Source organism: Rhynchophorus ferrugineus, unplaced genomic scaffold (assembly GCF_030347505.1).
Source record: "Rhynchophorus ferrugineus isolate W39M unplaced genomic scaffold, kcgeb_rfMv2 rfM7, whole genome shotgun sequence".
Lineage (NCBI taxonomy): Eukaryota > Metazoa > Arthropoda > Insecta > Coleoptera > Curculionidae > Rhynchophorus > Rhynchophorus ferrugineus.
The window spans coordinates 2864426-2883747 of record NW_027472586.1 but is presented as its reverse complement, the minus strand read 5'-3'; the positions used below and the strand labels follow the sequence as shown (position 1 = coordinate 2883747).

The 19322-nt window shown below is 32.0% G+C and overlaps 1 protein-coding gene across 6 annotated transcripts in view; it reads right to left on the bottom strand.

Moving 5' to 3' along the window:
* The window catches only part of LOC143200173 (fibronectin), a 154958-nt gene that overhangs the window by 1385 nt on the left and 134251 nt on the right, over positions 1 to 19322 (bottom strand). For 3 of the 6 annotated variants that reach the window (XM_076410578.1, XM_076410580.1, XM_076410579.1), the window contains exons 8-9: positions 10837 to 10860; positions 2245 to 2643 (exon numbers count right to left, since the gene is read on the bottom strand). In XM_076410578.1, coding sequence (XP_076266693.1) covers positions 2380 to 2643; positions 10837 to 10860 — 288 coding nt within the window. In that variant the 3' untranslated portion in view covers positions 2245 to 2379. Of the gene's footprint in view, positions 1 to 322; positions 2644 to 10836; positions 10861 to 17929; positions 18183 to 19322 lie in introns of those variants that run through there. The other 3 variants (XR_013006652.1, XM_076410581.1, XM_076410584.1) reach the window with 3 other exon arrangements.

Genomic DNA, 19322 nt, shown 5'->3' with positions numbered 1-19322 from the left:
TTTGAAAGTGACAGTATGAGTACAATTTTCATCAGAATTTCATATGCAAATGATAATTACAGTGGTCGACATTATTTTTTTTTAAATAGTTGATATTTATGTCCTTTACTACACTAAAGTTACATATAATCACACAACGTCGCGTCTTATTTTATTGAGTCAAACTATCAGCTTTAACCGTTAGGAAACTGTTCCTTTTCGGGTGGTAAGAATTAAAAACAGCAGCGTTCAAATGTTAAAACATGTTATTTATGACAAAAATGTTAAATATTGTGGTTTCGATGAACTAGCACATGTTTATGAACTATTATTGCAAGTTTACAAAACTAGTAGTTCAAAAAAAAAAGGTTTAAAAATAGCTTTACTTGTACTAAAATAATAAATATTATATTTAATTAAAATTCTGTCGACCTGTGTTTATAAAAAGAGCCTTACTATATTCCTATAGGTTAAATAAATTGACTTTATAATATTGGGGAGATACAAGCATTTAAAATTCGTAGAGATTTACCTATTCTTTCATGTATGAAACTATAAAAAGGCCCTATAATTCTCATAACCTTCGCAAGTTAAGTCAGCTTAAAGTCTAGTTTATTAAAGCTATTAAGATATTGGTTAGGTGCCTTGGGTAAATGCACAAATATTTTTTTTGTATTTTGTACTTGGTCCCTTCATTGAATCATTGGGATACGTGGCCTATAATTATTTGTCTGTATGTGTGTGTATGCGTGTACAATTTTTCGACAGTTCCTCTTCATGGTAAGTGTTGGGTTGAGAATTTTTTGGACGTTTCATCAAAAAATATTTGCACATAGACAGGCCTGTATATAAGAGAGACATTGGTAATATTATGACGGTACTGTAATATTAATCTACGATCTACTTTTCAACTAGGCTACCGTTACAAGATTGGTAAAATGTTATTTTCCTAAAATATCTTAACTATTGGTAGAAATTTTTAGTAGATACTTTTAGTAATTTTATACAGTTCAAGTTTTTACATAAGTATTAATAGGAAAATGATAATGATGTGAATTTTAGGAAATATCTCGTGAATGTATGTATAAAACAACATAACCAATAATAACTATTTTTCAAAACGAATATTTTAACTACTTATTAGTAATTAATATATAAGATAACGCATATAATTATTAGTGAAAACCAAATTATATTGTGACAAATAACAACCAGGAACGTTAACCTAATTAATTAATTTCAATAAAAAAAGCTTTATCTTGACTTAAACCTATACAATGTACAATCTGCACCGTTCTTTATAGATTATTGGCACCATTATCTACAAAACAAAAGGACTTGTTTTATTGGACAACAACATTTTATTAGACACAAACAGGTGAGATAATACTGTTTCATTTCCTACAGTTAACTTTTCATAACTATCACAAGATAATATTAATTTGGGACAAGTAGTTTGTTAAAATTTGTTTTTATATCTTTTAAAGAAAAATATATAGCATATTATATACAAAATGTTCTTTGAACCATCTTATATTGTTATTCCTGATTTATTTCTAACATCTAAGAAGATATACGTTAAAGTTCCAAAGTTACCAACGATCAATAAAATCTGCTCTACAGCTCGAAACACTTATACATTAAAATGCGAATTTAGTTGCTTTGTGTTAATTAGTTGGACAAGAGATTCAAAAACTTAAAAATTGGTGAAAAGAACTTTCTATTATATAAACAGTATTAAAAGAGAAGGGCAATTAAACTGTAGTTTAGAAAGACACTGGAAAAAGTTGAAATAAAGCTAAGAAAGATAAACTGTCAACTAAAATATATAACACAGAAAAAACTACTTTTATACTGTGCTGGAAGTAACTATGATGCTGGTTGGATCTAATGCTCCAGCTACCAAGTGTGAACTCATCGATATGTGCAGAAATATCTGAAGATGAAGACGTCTTACTAGATATTAATGGAAACATTTACATTTTTAAATTTACTGAAGGTTGGTCAACCAATTATGAACACTTGTCATCGTTCAAGAACATTTTGTATAATATATAACATAGTTTACGTGTGTTAAGCCCAATAAAAAACTGTATACGAATTATAACTCTAATTTTCTTCCATTGTGACTCTTTTTGCTGGACCCTATTTATTTCTACCTTAATGACAGACTACCACACACGAGACTGTATCATTACAAAGTGTAACTTCGATTTTTCTTTACAATATCAGTCTGTTACGTGTCGATATCACCAAAAAACAAAACCATACGAGGTGAGGTGAAGTTGAGATGGTAAACGTATCTTACATACAGATGATTTTCAGACAACCGTTCGCGGAAATCCTAACGACTCAGAGGCGAGGATAGTTTTCCGGACTTCGAAGATGCGAAACGACGTCCTACGCCAGAAATTTCTGCGTCTCGTTGATTTCCGTTTCCTCGTCCGCCTCCGGAGGCGATGGTCCGCTGATGGAGAGCGTGGGCAGGCCGAAGTGCTTCTCCTCCAGCGAGATGTTGTCCACGCTGCGAGCTTTCCGACACAGCTTGGACACGGAGCCGTGTCTGCGGAAAAACTCCTTGGGGTCGATGCCTGGACCGCTGTTGGAGACGAATATGGCCGAGTTGAGTCGGGGCCTTGGTGTGCGTGGAGGCTGAGCGTGGACCTACACAAGAAAAACAAAAGAAACTCTTGTTAATAATCGGAAGTGTTTGGTAAAAGGCTATGATGTCAGATCAAGTGTTTAATTTACTATAGTGGTGGATTTAGCGACACGATTCACAGTGATTTATTAAATATCTATACTATTAGGTGTTTAACTAGTTTATTTTTTACATATTTTCTCCACAGAGCTTAAAGTTAAATTTTGAAAAGTTTTTCATGACTGCATATAAAAATGGATTAAGGGTACAATGAACTGTGCAAGAAAATACTGGTAAGGTACTGGTAAACAAAAAGATAAGCAATTTAAGTCAGCTTAACGTCTAGTTAATTAATGTTATCAAGATTTTGGTCAGGTGCTTTAGGTAAATGGACAAATACTTTTTTGTATTTTGTAGATTCTCTTGATTGAATCATTGGGGGTTTTGTTTTTTTATAATTTATCTATATATGTTTAGGTGCGTACAATTTTTCAACAATTCAGTTTTTAGTAACTGTTAAGTTGAACATATTTTGGAGATTTAATCAAAAAATATTTGCATATAGAGAACTGGATATAAGAGAGACATTTGTAATATTGGGACAGTACTGTAATGTTAATCTACAATTATTTTCCTAAAATATCTTAGCTATTCATAGACATTTTTAGTACATACTTTTGGTAAAAGGCGAATTTATTTATAAAATAAGATAATTGCATTACAATAGACAGTGCAAAAACACAGCTGAAGCTTGATGCTCCTGAATAACCAATAAACCACCAATGCGTTACGCTCTAGCAAATATACATAACTTCAAAACATTGTGCAAACAGTGAAATATATTTCCAAAATTATGCTAATTGCATTGTTAATTCTTTAATGAAATAAATGTTCGGAAGAATGTGCCATAGTGCAGTTATACATCTAATAGTTAGATATGTAGTTGTAGTGATTTTTGTAATTTATTCAGTAAATATAGTGCATACTTGATTATTGTGACATATAAGATAACGTACACATTATGTGTTAAGTATTATATATTAAGTAATACACTATATGGAAGTTTTTTATTATCCAGCTATCAAAAATAGTTTAAAATAAATAGAGATCACAAGAACGCATCAACAGAAAATCTTTCTTTCTAATATAGTGTTTTATATAAAATTTTGTCTTAATAATCAACTAATCATTGACGGGCATGCGAAAATAAAACAATACTCCTGCTGGTGTCTGTAAAGATACATTAAATTCTATTAATAATGTATTAATATTTGGCCTTATTGGGTTTTTCATTTTTAAAAGTCAATAGATAAAAAATATTCACTATCATATATCGAGACAAAATAAAAAATTACTTTGGACGATAGAAAAGTATCAAAATTATTTATAACTATGCCAATAATGACATATAAAAGAATTTATAATAAATACAATTTATGTATGTTCGAAAAACTATTTTTCTTGTTATGAAACATCTATGTAAGATTGAATACCAAAGAAGTTCGATATTTATTATCCAATGATTGTGGATCCCTTCAACATTTTGTAGCTTAATAATGAGCAAAAAGATAGTGGTTGAAGGCCGAAGAGCATTGATCAAAATGGTAAACCTATCGTTGCTTTAGTTTTTCCTCTATTCTGCACCATGGAAATGTATGTCAAACTAATGAGCCACTGTGTTGTCCAACCTCAAAACTTATTTGTTTGTTGAGGTTGAATTTATTTAGAAGGGAGCTTCCATATGTGTCTTTCTTCAGAGAGCTCGTATGTATGTTTCTAGTGAGTGTCCTTTAATCTTTAAAGCTTTTCCGACTTATTTTCTTCTTCCTGTACATGTACTTCTTTGGAGACTATTGAGTAAGCCTTTTAATGGTTTGCTCTGGATTTTTGACAATATTTCTATGTCACTGTTGCTTGATGTGTTCCTTAGTTATCCCTAGTACATATTGGCTTGAGGATGTTTTGTATATAATTATTTATGGTGTTTGAGTATCGATTAGCATTTATAAGTCTAAATTAGCTTTGTAAAACTTGAAAAGCCTCAAAATTACTTGTTCCCCAACCGATTATATATCGGATGAACCAGACTGCAAGAAAATAATTCAAATGTAACCCGCAATACAGATACAACGAGGCTAGGGAAGCAATAGCTTACGTGTCAGAGGTATTCGACGTCGTTTTTTATGTCTAACAGGGAGTAATTCTCTAGGTCTGGTGATTTATCGCCGTGCTGCTGCTTGCCATATAACTCCGTGTGGCTTTATTAGGATTTTATGTTATTCTCGACAATTTTACAATTGGCACTAAATAAGAAAACACGTTACGGAAACACGCGTTGTTTGTTTTTCGAAATATCCATTATTTTAGACTAAAAAAACGAACCTGTTAAGTCAGTTTTGAAATTTCGACGTATCTGCTTTCGACAACCGTAAGCTCGGAGCTAAAATAGTTTCTTCGTATTTTACAATATCACGTCGACAAGACTGTAACGTCAGTCAATCTCGCAAGAGGACTGGAGAAAATATGTAGAAAGGTCATGGAAATCTATGAAAATCGGTGGCGAGATGTTGTAAGGATTTTATTGTCACACCTTTATCAAGCACTAGGGTGCTTCAGAATAGAAAAAAACCCATTATAAGGATAATATAGGGAATTTTAAGTACTGAATAATAATACCAGATTTCTGATGTTCTTTTCAAGGCTGTTAGTTTCGTATTCAAATTATTATACTGTTCTCATTGAAGATGAAGTTGCTACTTACATTAATGGCCAGATAATAAAAATAAACAATATTGATGATCAAAATTGAGTTTATTATTTTTCACAATATTGCACACGAAATCAGTGCACTAAGATGGGATAAAGATGAGTAATTTGTATTAAACATCGTATTTGAAAGACCTTAAGCTCGTTGATGTCAGACGGTAACACCGTCCAAGCCTTGAAGCCATATAGAAACTTTTTCATACACACCATCTTAGACAGAAACAAAAGCTCCTACAGTTTGGCCGATTCGACATTTTTCTCCTGTAGTAAGTAATGATCCCAACTAATTGAACTTCTGGTCTTTTTTGTTAACTTTCAAGCCCTATATGTAACTATATTATGAAAAATGTTAGAAATCTTAACATCTGTACTAGCTAATGTAACATTGGGCTATTACCAGCGATATATCTTGTCTTCTAGTGATCTCTTTGAAGTCTCAATTTATATATTATGTGCTGTAATAAAAAATCATGGAGTACTAAATCAAGACTGTAAGGGGTATGATCCATCGATTCGATACTTTTATTGATCCTCCTAATAGTCGTATGTCACTCACGACTGACTGCCTTCTGTTACTATAACTCTACTGGCACTACATCACTAGTATGGCCGAAGAAACATTAGGTTAATTTTAGCATACATATACTTTAAAAATTGAAAAAGAAATAGGCATTTTTTTATAACAGTGTAAATATATATATATATATATATATATATATATATATATATATATATATATATATATATATATATATATATATATATATCGTACTAAACATATTAACCTATTCATTCCAGATGCAGAATTTCAACAAACAACTTTCTGTTAAAGCAAGTTAGTGAAATTAATTATGATATAAAAGGACCAAACATAAAGGTATATAATATTTTCCAGAGCCAAATGGTTTTCCTGGCTTTGTTATCGATTTAAATTTAGTGATTCATATCAGAGATATATGCTGTCAGTGAGGGGTGATAAGGGTCGGATTGTTAGGAGTCGTGTTTGGCTTGAAAATATAATGGACAACGGACAAAATGAATTAAATAAATACGCAATAAATCTCGTTCATTTTCCGGATATAACTAAATCAGCGAGTCAGCCTTTACTTATTATATAATTGATATAAAACAATGAAATTATTGTCTAATAAATACGTTTATAACTCAAATTATGTTATAAAAGTTTTTTGTGTATAGTAGGTTGCCAAATTATTAGGTTCAGTACTCGTATTTACGTAACTAATAGCTTATTCAATTTGTTTGAATCAATTATCTTGTTTTTAAAGGATTATTTTCTATCAAATAAGTACTGGTATCATTATTACTGTTTCTGTGAAGTGTCACCATAGTGTACGCATGTTATTTGTAGGCTGTTTGATGTTTCCTGCTACTCAGTCATTGTACGTTATAAAGTGCGCTTTGCAATATTGTTGTTGAATAGTCTAGACATTATAATTTCATTACTTTTAATCAATTGCATAATAAAACTTTTGCCATGTTTTGTCTACGAATTTACATTTTATTAACGGTTCGAAGTTAATAAAGTTAAGTTGCTACTGTACCAGAGAGAGATAGCATCTATTGCTGGAGTTTCAAAGCCTATCGTCAATTGAATTATAACGAAAACTGATAAGTAAAAGGATCTTGAGGTAAGTCGTATTGCCAAATATGGCAGAAAAGAATCACTACATCTCATACCGATCGAAAAATCAAAAATATCTGCCTCGAATATCGTAAATAGAGCGTCTCTCATTTGACTACGATAATAAACAACAAAGGTGTAAAGATTTAGAAGAGGACAATGCGGAGGCGGTTGGTTGAAGGTAATCTAATAGGACGGAGGCCTTCCAAAACAACCACGCCTAACCAACGGCATCAAAAGAAACGACTCCAATGGCCTAGAAAACATTGAAATATGATTGTCGGAGACTGGAGTTGAGTAGGTATAGCTTTTTTTGAACAATGCAATTGGTCAATAACGATTTTCTAGTATTGGTTCTATTAATTTGCAAGTATGCTTTTCCTCAATGTCAATCTCAATATTGTCCATAATAATTTGGCCACCCCCTGCATTCATTATATATTAGTACCAGTGGAGAGAACTTGGAAGCCTGAGGGTTTTTTATTCATATTGAAATGAAAGAAGTTCGAAAAGTTTGATATATTTTAGGTACATCCTAGTGATGTTCAGAACCTAAAATATATTCAAAGGAAATAACTAGTTCTACATATTTTAAATACAATCGATTCGTACTAAACTATATGAAGATGTAAAACACGACTGAGAATCGACAATTGGTGAGCTTTATGCTGAGGACCCTGGTTTGGAATTCCACCCTGGTTGGTTACATTGTAAATCTAGCCCAGGTAATCCTAAATGTGCAAAAAGGAGACTTTAGATTAATGAGTTATGATGAGTCGATTATCTTTCGGCACTATTTTGGTAAAACAACATTTGTGTCAATATAGAACTTCCGTTATTTCTAGGAGAGAAACTTAATCAAATGGTGTTCACATGCGTCTCTTGTATAGCCAACTTGAAGTCATCTAGAGAGCCTAATAACTAATGCTTTGATCAGTCTATGGTAAATATTACATTTCCAAATTCACCAAACAAAATGGTGTTCATTTAAATACTCATTACCATTACCAACAGTACTGTACTTATTGTATACAATACTATACCATTATTATTATGACTTCTTAATATGACTGATATAGCTACTTTGGTGCAATAATAGAAAGAGAAAACAAAGTAAATTTAACTAAATCCTAGACAAGGTTGACTAATCGTCGTGAGCCCAAATTGATTTTCCTGCCTAATTAATGAAAAATTGACGTAAGGCAGTTATTAAAGAAGATAAATGAAGAAAGTCCTTTTATATTAGTACCAGTAGAGAGTACTTGGAAGCCTGAGGGTGTTTTTTCGAAATTATATGAGAGAAATTCAAAATTTTTTGATATTTTGGGTACATCCTAGTGATGTTCAGAACCTGAAAGTCATTCAAAGAAAATAACTAGTTCTACATAAAGGACAATCGATATGTACTAAACTATTCGAAAAAGTAAAACACCACAGAGTAACAAAAAGGCTATGGTAATTTATTCCGACTCCGAATGAAATCATACACAATAAAGAAAAAACCTGAATATTCTTTTTTATCCACCTCTATTTTGCAAGGCCCACGTATTAGAATGTATTGTTACTTCCGAACGATGAATAAAAGATGAAGGAAACGATAATTTTCGCTACATTATTTTAAAATTTGCCGGCAATAACTTTATACGGATAAATGTAGCAGTTTTTCCGGTAGCGTAAATCGCGCACTCATTTCCATGTCCGCTCTTATAAATAGAAATAAGTGTTAAGTCGCTTTGTATGTAAACGTTTGCGGGATAATAAGTTATTGCGGCATTTTAAAATTAACCAGAGTACCGCAGTTGGTTTTCTGAAGTCTTTTACCGATTCCACAACAAGATTTATTTTAATCGAGATTATTAGTATATAAAGAGCGTGATAAGAATGAAACTAATTTAATTATATTACATATAATTTATTTGATTTTTATTAAAAATACCTTTTATGTCTTTTATTGTATTAATACGTAGAAGTTTCCTATCATCTGTTGTAATACTGATGGGGCTAGTTATTTAACCTTCCGTATACTAAGTGACTAAAAAATCTGTCCTATACTCGGTGGGGTGTGGCATATCACATACTGTAAAATATCATAAAATTTGCATAATTTTGCAAGTTTTGCTTAAATTGCCAACTACATTTACACCAGTTTTAGTCTGATTATAAAATGTTATCACACCTGGTTTTTGTTTACTTCCGGTTAGAGAATTAATTTATTTGTCATGATGTATTGACGACATCGTATCTCATATATATCACATTATCATGGACATCATATATATCACTTTACGTGGCTTTAGGACTTAAGATAACATATAGTCTATTCGAAGTTTTTTGTACATACGCCATCAATATGTCTAATGTATTGCCTGCTGCAATTTGTAAATTCGTTTCAGAATCAGACAATATTTTCCAATTGATTCTAGTTAAAAAGTGATACAATGCAGTCTGATAAGTTCGAACACTTAACCGAACCAGCCTATCAAAGTCGTCCGGTTTTCAAACGTTTGCAAAATTCTTGAAAACAATAGTGATAAGAGGTTAGAACTCTAACCTATAAACTATTGTGACTGTATAGTTAACTGTAGTTTTTCGATGTTACTATAACTTTAAAGGTCGCAAATTTAGATGACGTATGTACAAAGTAACTTTGAATAGATTATAGTTATATCTTAGTTATATTAGCGCGTAAAGTACAAACTACCAACAAGCTTGTGGTTCTTTAATACATTTTCTGTAGTTTCGTAACTAGTAAAAGGTTGTCCATGGTAACGTCCCCAGATGATTGTGATTCACATTGTACTAATCGATCCACAACATCATAAGACTGGTTGCTTACAGCGAAAGGATTATTTTCGGGCGGCTTCCCACAATACATTTTCATATTAAAGTGTAAAACATTTTACTATCCACCAAGCATACATTTTAACACCGTACTTTGCCGCTTTTGAAGGAATTTACTGGTAGAAGGCACATCATCCTCTAACAGTAACTAGTTCTTCGTCAATTTTAAGGTTTTCATATGGATTATAGGTCTTTATACTCTCGTTCCATCTACTTACACAATAGAATCTCAAGTTGTCCAACAAGAACGAAATCTGTTTCTACTCCTTGTGCCTCGAAAAATGCCCAGTACCATCAGTGGCCCATAAACCTATTATACTGGACTAGAATGCACCAAGCCTGATATAAAGAGCTATCCATAAAGTGCTTTCATCTCTTCCTTTGATATCTCTGTTTGTTGATTATCACTGGTAGTTTGCAAAAGTATTTTCTCGTTAGTGCAACTCTCAGGAAGTGACTTGGCAAAAACTTGTAAGATTATAAAATATCTGTAGTTAGATATCTGAGTATCAGGATAACTAGGTGATATAGGAGACATTAAGAATCACATTACATATGACAAATTGTGACAAAATATAAGCCACACCGAAACTCTGATGGAGCATCTACAGGCGAAACTAATATCATGTAACATTTTTGATATAACACATTTTCTATTCCAAATTTTGTTACCTTAACAGTTTTTTAACGAAACACAAAGATCCTAATTATAAATTTAACTAAATCTTATTAGTTTAACAGTAATATATCTATGGCACTAACGACACTATTCTTAAACTATCAATGTAAGCAATATTAAAACAAATAATACTATAACAGCTAAGCAGATACATAAAAACAACGTTTTCATTTAAAAAATAAGGAAGCATATTTCTAAAAATTTAGTAAAATTCAGCCTTTACAACAATGCAGGATGGTTGTCAGGTACAAGTTTTATGCTAGCAAAACGTTTTCTATAAATTCATACCTGATTTTCATCTATGAGGCAAGGCTGCAAATGGAAAATTTAGTATTACAAAATAGGCCAGGATCATTAACAATTAGTTAAAACCTAATGATTTATAAGATGCAGTGATATCTCTACAGATCTTGTATAAATTGCATATTGACAGTACACAAACTTGAATACTATGTAATAATAATTAAATATATAGGTAATGGCTTAAAGTATTTGGTTCAGTTTTATATTTTTGGTGAAAATGGTTAAAAAGTGATCTGAACATCATAAGTAGACGGTACGACCCAAGTTATATTAGTGGATAGATTTTTTGTAATATCTTCACATGACGGTTACTCATACAAGTTCTGGCGTTTTGCATTAGACCCTCTCTTAATGCCACAGAGCTATGTTGAAATTTCGCTAAGATATTAATGTTTTTATTGCTTGAAATTGTTTTTAGAGAGTGTAGAATCTGAGAAACCGCTGTGGTACCTTCCTGGAAGTCACCAGACGTCTGAGAATCGACAGCTGGTAAGCTTAATGTTGAGGACCCTGGTTTGGAATTCCACCCTGGTTGGTTACGTGGTAATTCTAGTCCAGGTAATCCTAAATGTGCAAAAATGAGACTCTAGATTAATGAGTTATGATTAGTCGATTATCTTTTGGCACTGTTTTGGTAAAACAACATTTTCGTCATTGTAGAACTTCCGATATTTCTAGGAGAGAAACATAACCAAACGGTGTTCACATGCGTCTCTTCTATAGCCAACTTGAAGTCATATAGAGAGCCTAATAACTAATGCTTTGATCAGTCTATGATAAATATTACATTTCCAAATTTACCAAACAAAATGGTGTTCATTTAAATACTCATTATCATAAGCAGTACAGTATTTATTGGATAAAATACTATACTCCTTAATATGACATATTACTATGGCTCCTTAATATGACTGATGTGCAATGGTAGAAAGAGAAAACAGACTGAACTTAACTAAATCCAAGAAAAGGCTGACTAATCGTCCTGAGCCCAAAGTGGTTTTGCTGCCAAATTAATGAAAAATTGACGTAAGACAGTTATTAATAAAGATAAACGAGGAAAGTTCTTTAGGGATATTAATCATTAGTCAGAAAATAATGACAGATATTTCCTCAAAATTGATCGGCACACATGCTGTAGTACTTATATGAACCAGTCCAATTCGATTGAAATCGTACCCTCCCTTTCTAATGTTCTACCTTAAATTATGTGAGTATAAACACGAACAGGACACGTGATATTGTGATACTTACCCAATATTTATTGATTAAATATATATAAATGCAAAAAACATATTTAAAATGATATAGTTAACGAAAACGGCGTTTTCCAAATAGTTTTTATTCATCCGTAAGTACAAAATGTATTTATATATAAAACAACACGACTTTGTCATCAGTATAATAGTTGCAACTTATTTAAAAACGTGGGACGTTTGCTCAAAAAGCTTTCATCAACGATGCGACCATGCAAATTGTAAAAATGTGTAAAAAGCTTCAACTAAATAAAACCAACTAAATCATAAACATCACTTTGGTGTAAAAGAAGCGTTTATCATTGTATTTATATATCCCATAGTGTACTAAGCGTTCTTTGAAATAAAATGAAATGTACCCGCAACGCAAAAATCAATCAATCAAAACAAAATCAACTACTTAGCTTATATAGAGCTTACCAGCACTTTTTCATTCCTATCTCAGAAAAGGTTGATTTGATTTGGAAAATGGTAAATTTGATAATTCTCTCTAAAAATAACAATTTCATGTTAATTTATGATTTATACATTAACAATCCTTAGTTCAATAATTCTACGCTTAAAATTAGCACTTATTTAATTGATGCAAGCTTTACAGGGAAGTAGATAACTCGTAATATATAAAGAGGTAGTTCAATAAGTTCGTATAACGCCATATATTTGCCTACAATTGAACTTAGAACTATATGTCTTCTTGGAAATTACCTCCAGGCTTGTAATATAACGAATTCGGATTATTATTGGAAACTTTAGGATCAATTTGGCTTAAAAAATGGCGAAAAGAACCTGATTTATAGCACAGCTTAAGAAATGATTGTTAATTAGCAGCTTATTCGAAAAATGTAGTTCGCTCATCTTCTAGGACAGCGATTTTAATTAAAAAAAAGAGATGAGAGCTACTTTAGCAATGGTCATTGATGCAATGTATTAATTTTAATCCACGAACTTATTGAATATCTCAGAAAAACCTGTGTGCACAATTTTTCGTCAGTATTGAACTTATATTAATATATTAATAACCAGATGACTCATCCTTCAAAATATAATATCTGAAAAAGGATTCTTAATAATATTTTGATAAGTACCTACCTAGTATAGTGTTACATAAAGTAATAATACAGTAATAGCTTTTTGGAAAACGATATTTAGTTAGAAGTGGAATGAGAACTTTATATCTTTGTCAATTAATGCGTTCGAGCCAAGCACTGCGCGAAGAAGGGCCCGAATATCAGAAAAGACAGAGCAATATTATTCTTCAGCATGACAACCCTCGACTACCTGTCGCAAAATGGCTGAAAACGTACATAGAAACATTAAAATTGGAAGTGCTATAACACCCGCCGTATTCCCCAGACAATAAGTTAATAACAATAAGACAATAACAGTTATAAGATAACAATAAATAGTGATAATATATGAGTATATTAAACTATATGAATAATATTTCAATTTACAATTATCACATAGATGTCTCAAATTTAAGAGAGATATTTGATGGGTGCTGAATAAGATGGTATATGTTCCAGCCAAAGTTCATCATTTGTCAATCACTAGGCTTGAAGTTCAGACAAACTCTGCTTGGTAAAAAGGCAATAATAATGTAACACTCACCATATTTTACCATTAGCATGTTATTTTCTATTTTTAGGCATAAAAAATGAAGCCACTTCAAGAATAAGACTGTTGTTGTATGTTTATAATGAGTACAAATGTATCTGATATCTGAAAAAGTTTCTGTTAATGGTAGGTACTTATCAAAACATTTGAAAGTCTGTTAAACTCGTCAGTCTAACTAGTGAGTGTTATTTATATATATTTAGTGCTGATATGCTCTTTATAAGTCAATAAATAATTTATAAAAAATTATAATAAACTTTGATTATGAACCAAGTTGGTTTTTCTAAATATAATTGAGGAAAAAAACAAGGAATGTTTCGTAACAGTAACACGTAAAAATAGTTTTTTAAAAACCTGTTGCAGTGAATTTAGATTACCCAATCTTTTATTACATGAAACTTAATAAATCATAAAATATTTATTACGACACTTCTATATTATATTTATTATATAGTAAATCCAAGATATAAAAGGCCTTTCAAAAAAGGTTCGTAAAGTAGTGAAATGTCCTAACTAAACTACCTAAAAAGAAATAATTGGGATAACAGCAAATAGTTTAGATAGAATCACAAGTGCTAGATTGGAAACTAATAGCTTAATTATTTATTCACTTGAATGAAACTTTCTGAATGTGGTTTATGAGTCAATGCTGACAATTTTAAAAACAGGGTGACAAGAAAGGAAATAATTAAAGATAAGTATACATGAAAATACATGATAATTGTATTAATTCGTATTGTAGAGTGTGACAGATTTATGTGAATAGATGTGTGAGTAATTGTTCAGAATATACATGAGCATTCTGTTAAAATGTCTGAGGACAGAAAGAATACTAATCGTTTTGCGGATATGGCAAATTTGTTAAGGAGAATGCAGTATTTAAATCCAGTTTTATTAAGAAATATGTATACAGGTAGTAGCAGAACAAGCTCGAGAGAAATACAGTGATATTAAAAGGATTTTATAAGGAAATACTGCATCGAAGCACTTAAAAAGTTAAATATGTTCTCTGATAAAAACTAAATACATTATTTGAATGTACAATCATTAATTAGGTGGATTAAACCTTCAGGGGATAGCATAGACATTTTAAGAAGAGTTCAATATAATAAAACAACTCTAACCTACAAAGTATTGTGGCTTTAGGTAAAGTCTTTCGATATTATATGCATCAGATGTAATATAACGTTAAAATACGTTATATTTTACAACATTTATGCTTCACTATTTTATTTGGATTAGAATGTTGTTATACCGAAGATAAATAAAAGCTGTGAGTTCACTGCTACTTCGGACAGACTGTAGACACTTATTAAAACACCATTCATGGTGAATTGATAAATTAAGCTATCATGAATGGTTGAAAGATCGCACTATTTAATAAACAATGATTCGTTTTACATGGCAATCTAGATCTCTCAATCCTCACTATAAATGAAAGCCTTTAAACATTCCTTATTTAGCTTTCCGAAGATTAACGAACAAAATATTGTCGACCAGACAATTAACGTGGCGAAACAAAAAATAAAACAAACGAATATGAAGAAGAATCGTATATTTACAGGATACGTTACTCCAGAGGCATTTCCGGGTTTGGCGCATGCGTACTATCCATCATAGAATAAACCATAGAAAATGGCGGTACATTCTTTGCGAGTCGATCAAGTCAAAACAACAACAAAAAAAACAGGATATTTAGATTTTGTTTTACATTCATAATTCTATAGTAATAATAATTAAATTGTTATGTTATTGTTGGTGGTTTAACATACATTGGTTTTAAAATATGTAACGACGAGTGTAAGTGCAGAATGTACGGTTATATTTGTAAAAGTTATAAAATCCAAACAGCATCAATTTTGTTCATAGTGCTAATGTTAGCTGCCAAATTTATAACACATCATTTTCGTCGAACAGGTATTAACATGTGCCAAAATTTAATGATAACAAGAACAGAGAAGAAAAGGATTCTTGTTGTGTTCGAAGTAGTCAAGTAATTAATGAAGTTTGTCCACCAAGAATAGTAACAAAAATTGTACTAACTGGTAATAACTGAACACTTTTTTTATACAAAATATATTTTAGTAAAGATTTAAATTTTATTTTATGGGTAAGATGTAGTTAGAATTTGTCGGTAGTGGAAGTTGAAGAATGTGAAATTCAGAGAAGAAGTTAAACAGCATTTTGCTAAGATGCAAGAAGAGTGTACAGTGATACTATGAAATAATTATATTTGCTAACAAAAGTAGACCTGGATCAAATAAACAAAATATAAAACTGTCAACGACACCCTAATGATCTAGTGATAAGGAAAATACAATGCATTATAATATAAGGGTAAAAGTAATTACATTGTTGTTTTGTAAAAATAGTGATATATTGACTGACATTTCTTTCAACTTAAAATTACCATAACCTATTAATTTTAGGCTAGTAAATGTACTAATGTTAATTGAAAGCTCGATGCAGTCAATTTATTAATGGAGTTTGTAGGCCAAGAAGAGTAGCGATCATAGTTGATCATATTTGAACATTTTTGGGAGCTTTCATATATAGTGGTGGCTTTTTAATTTGGTTTCTAACTATATCGGCTGGGTATGATCTAAACTCTTTTGGTCTTTCATATGGTAATGTTTATTTAAATCGTTCTTGGAGTTCTTGTTTATTCTTCAAATATGTAAATTAATTTAAATAATGTGTTCTTATAAAAATAGAAAGGCATATAGAAATTATTTTTATTTTTTTGTTTTATTCAATATATTTTAAACAAAATATGTTACTTCAAAAATATTCCAATGTTTATTTCCCTCCTTATATATAGTTTCAACGTTAAATCAATTATATACCTTATTTATGATGTTTTTATAAAAATAAAACGGCTGTACATAACAGGTCAATTGAAAAGTCCCCTGTCTGACACAGAGATGGCGGTAGTAGAATTAAATCCATATATTTTTAGATAGACATAACCCTTAAAAGATGTCTATAAAGTTGACAGCTGTCGGATCATTAGTTTTTGTATTATAGCATTTTGAGTAAAGCAACTTTTGTTATTGTGAAAAAAATGGATTAAAAGGAATTTCGCTTGTTGATAAAATATTGCTATTTGAAGGAAAAAAATACAGTTGAAGCAAAAACTTGGCTTGATGCCGAGTTTCCGGACACTGCTCCAGGAAAATCAACCATCAAGGATTGGTATGCTAAGACGTGGTGAAGTGACTAACCAAAAAAATTCACGAATATTTGGGTATGAGAAAGCTATGTGCAAAGTGGATGCCGCGTGAGCTCCTTTTTGACAAAAACAACGACGAGTTGATGATTCTGAGCAGTGTTTGAAGATGATCAAGCGTAATAAACCCGAGTTTACCCGAGTCGATGTATCACAGTGGATGAACCATGACTCCTTCATTTCATTCCAAAGTCCAATCGATTCTCATCCGTGTGGACTGCACACAATGAACACGCTCCAAAGCATGGAAAATCGCAACAGTCGGCTGGCAAGATTATGGCGTCTGTATTTTGGAATGCGTATGGAATAATTTTCATTGACTACCTCGAAAAAGGAATGACCATCAACAGCGACTATTATGTAGCATTATTCGACCGTTTGAAGGACGAAATCGTCTAGAAAAGGGCCGCATTTGAAGAAACAGAAAGTGCTGCTTCATTAAAATAATGCATCGTGTCAAAATTGGGCTTCGAATTGCTTCCTCATCCACCGTATTCTCCAAATCTGGGCCCAGCGACTATTTCCTGTTCTTAGATCTCAAAAGAATGCTCGCTGGGAAGAAATTTTCGTGGAATGAAGAGGTGATGCACGAAACTGAGGCCTATTTTGAAGCAAAGGACAAATCGTACTACAAAAATGGTATCGAAAAGTTGCAGGGTGGCTATAATCAGTGTATCATCTTTGAAGGGAAATATGTTTAATAAAAAAAACTAATTTTGGCAAGAAAATAAGTTTTACTATGGTAGGCCGGCGACTTTTCAAAGTTGTATGTAAGCATGCACTAAACTCGTATTATTATTTGTTTTAAAATTAAATGGAGCTCAATATTCGCGTGCGCCAAATCCGGAGATGACTGTGGAGTAATGTATCCTTATATTTACAGCTTGCATGGTATGAACACGAGTGCAAGAAACACACTTGGTGCCCGGACTTACTGAGTCGTCCCCCTCCACCGACGACCAGCTGTCGTCGGATCGCAACACGTCGCACTCGGAAACGAACGATTCCTGCCGGATGAACATCGCCTCGTGCTCGGCAAGAAGCGCCTCCACTCGGCCGCATTCGCACGCGCACTCGGCGCGTTCGGCCGCGTCCGTCCAGTATCCGAGCGCGCCCGATGGCTGCTGCTAGGTATCGTCCACGCGGTGCAGGAGGGCGAACTGGCAGCCGCAGTCCTTGGAGTCCCGAGTACGACGGGTGGGACGGAAGCAAGCGTCCCATATGCCGCATTCCTGCGAAAAAGTCGGTTAGATTTGCCTTTACTGCCACGGAAATGCCGGCTGAGCCCTCAATCGTTTTTGAAATTCACCTGGTGATCGTCCGTGATCAGGTATACTAGTCACCGCAGAGCAATGGTGTTTCAAATTTGGTCATTTAATCTTACAATGATACATGGATCAAAAAATCAGTGGGAAAATATGTTCAAACAATTTTTTTAAGAAAATAGGTTCCGTGTTGAGTACTACTCATACTTTTCATTATTTATCTCAAAAAATAAAGTCTATATAAAAATTATTATACAACCCCTCCATTCAACGTAAAATTCTATATAAATCTTGTAATTTTCAAGGAATTCTGATTTTTGAACGGAAGAAATTTGAAAATTTAAAAAACTCGCTAATTTATATTAGATAAAGATAAAAGTCTCAAAATATATGTATTTTGTGCTGAAATACCTCCGCTATCTACGCATCTATGTTAAATTATTTTAGAATTTATAGTTTTTACTATATGTAACAGTAACTGTAATTCTTCGTTTTTCGAAAATACACTTTCCACTGTATAACGTCAAATGTGAAGGCTACATAAAAATGGTTGTATGACCATTCGACTCAGCGTAAAATTCTTTATAATCTCTGCGATTTCCATTAACCTGCCATTATATGAAACGAAATGGTGGCAAAAAATTTTAAAATGGGCAAAAATTGCAAATTTTCACGACTATATATACGATGGAAGTCTCAAAATATATGTATTTTGGTCTGAAATAAATGAAAATCCAGGTTAAATTGTTCTAGAATTTATAGTTTTTATAATATGCAACAGAAAATGTAATCCTTAGTTTTTTCGAAAATATATTTTCCACTATATAACTTCCAAGTGGAAGGTCGTATAAAAATTATTGTACCACCATTCGATTCAGCGTAAAATTCTTTATAACTCCTGATATTTATATTAAGCTGCCATTGTTTGAAAGGTAATGGTGGGAAAGAATCTGAAAATGGACAAAAATCCCAAATTTTCACGACTATATGTATGGAAAAAGTATCAAAAATTATTATCTCTACGATAACGATGGGAGTCTCAAAATATATGTATTTTGGTCTGAAATAAATGAAAATCCAGGTTAAATTGTTCTAGAATTTATAGTT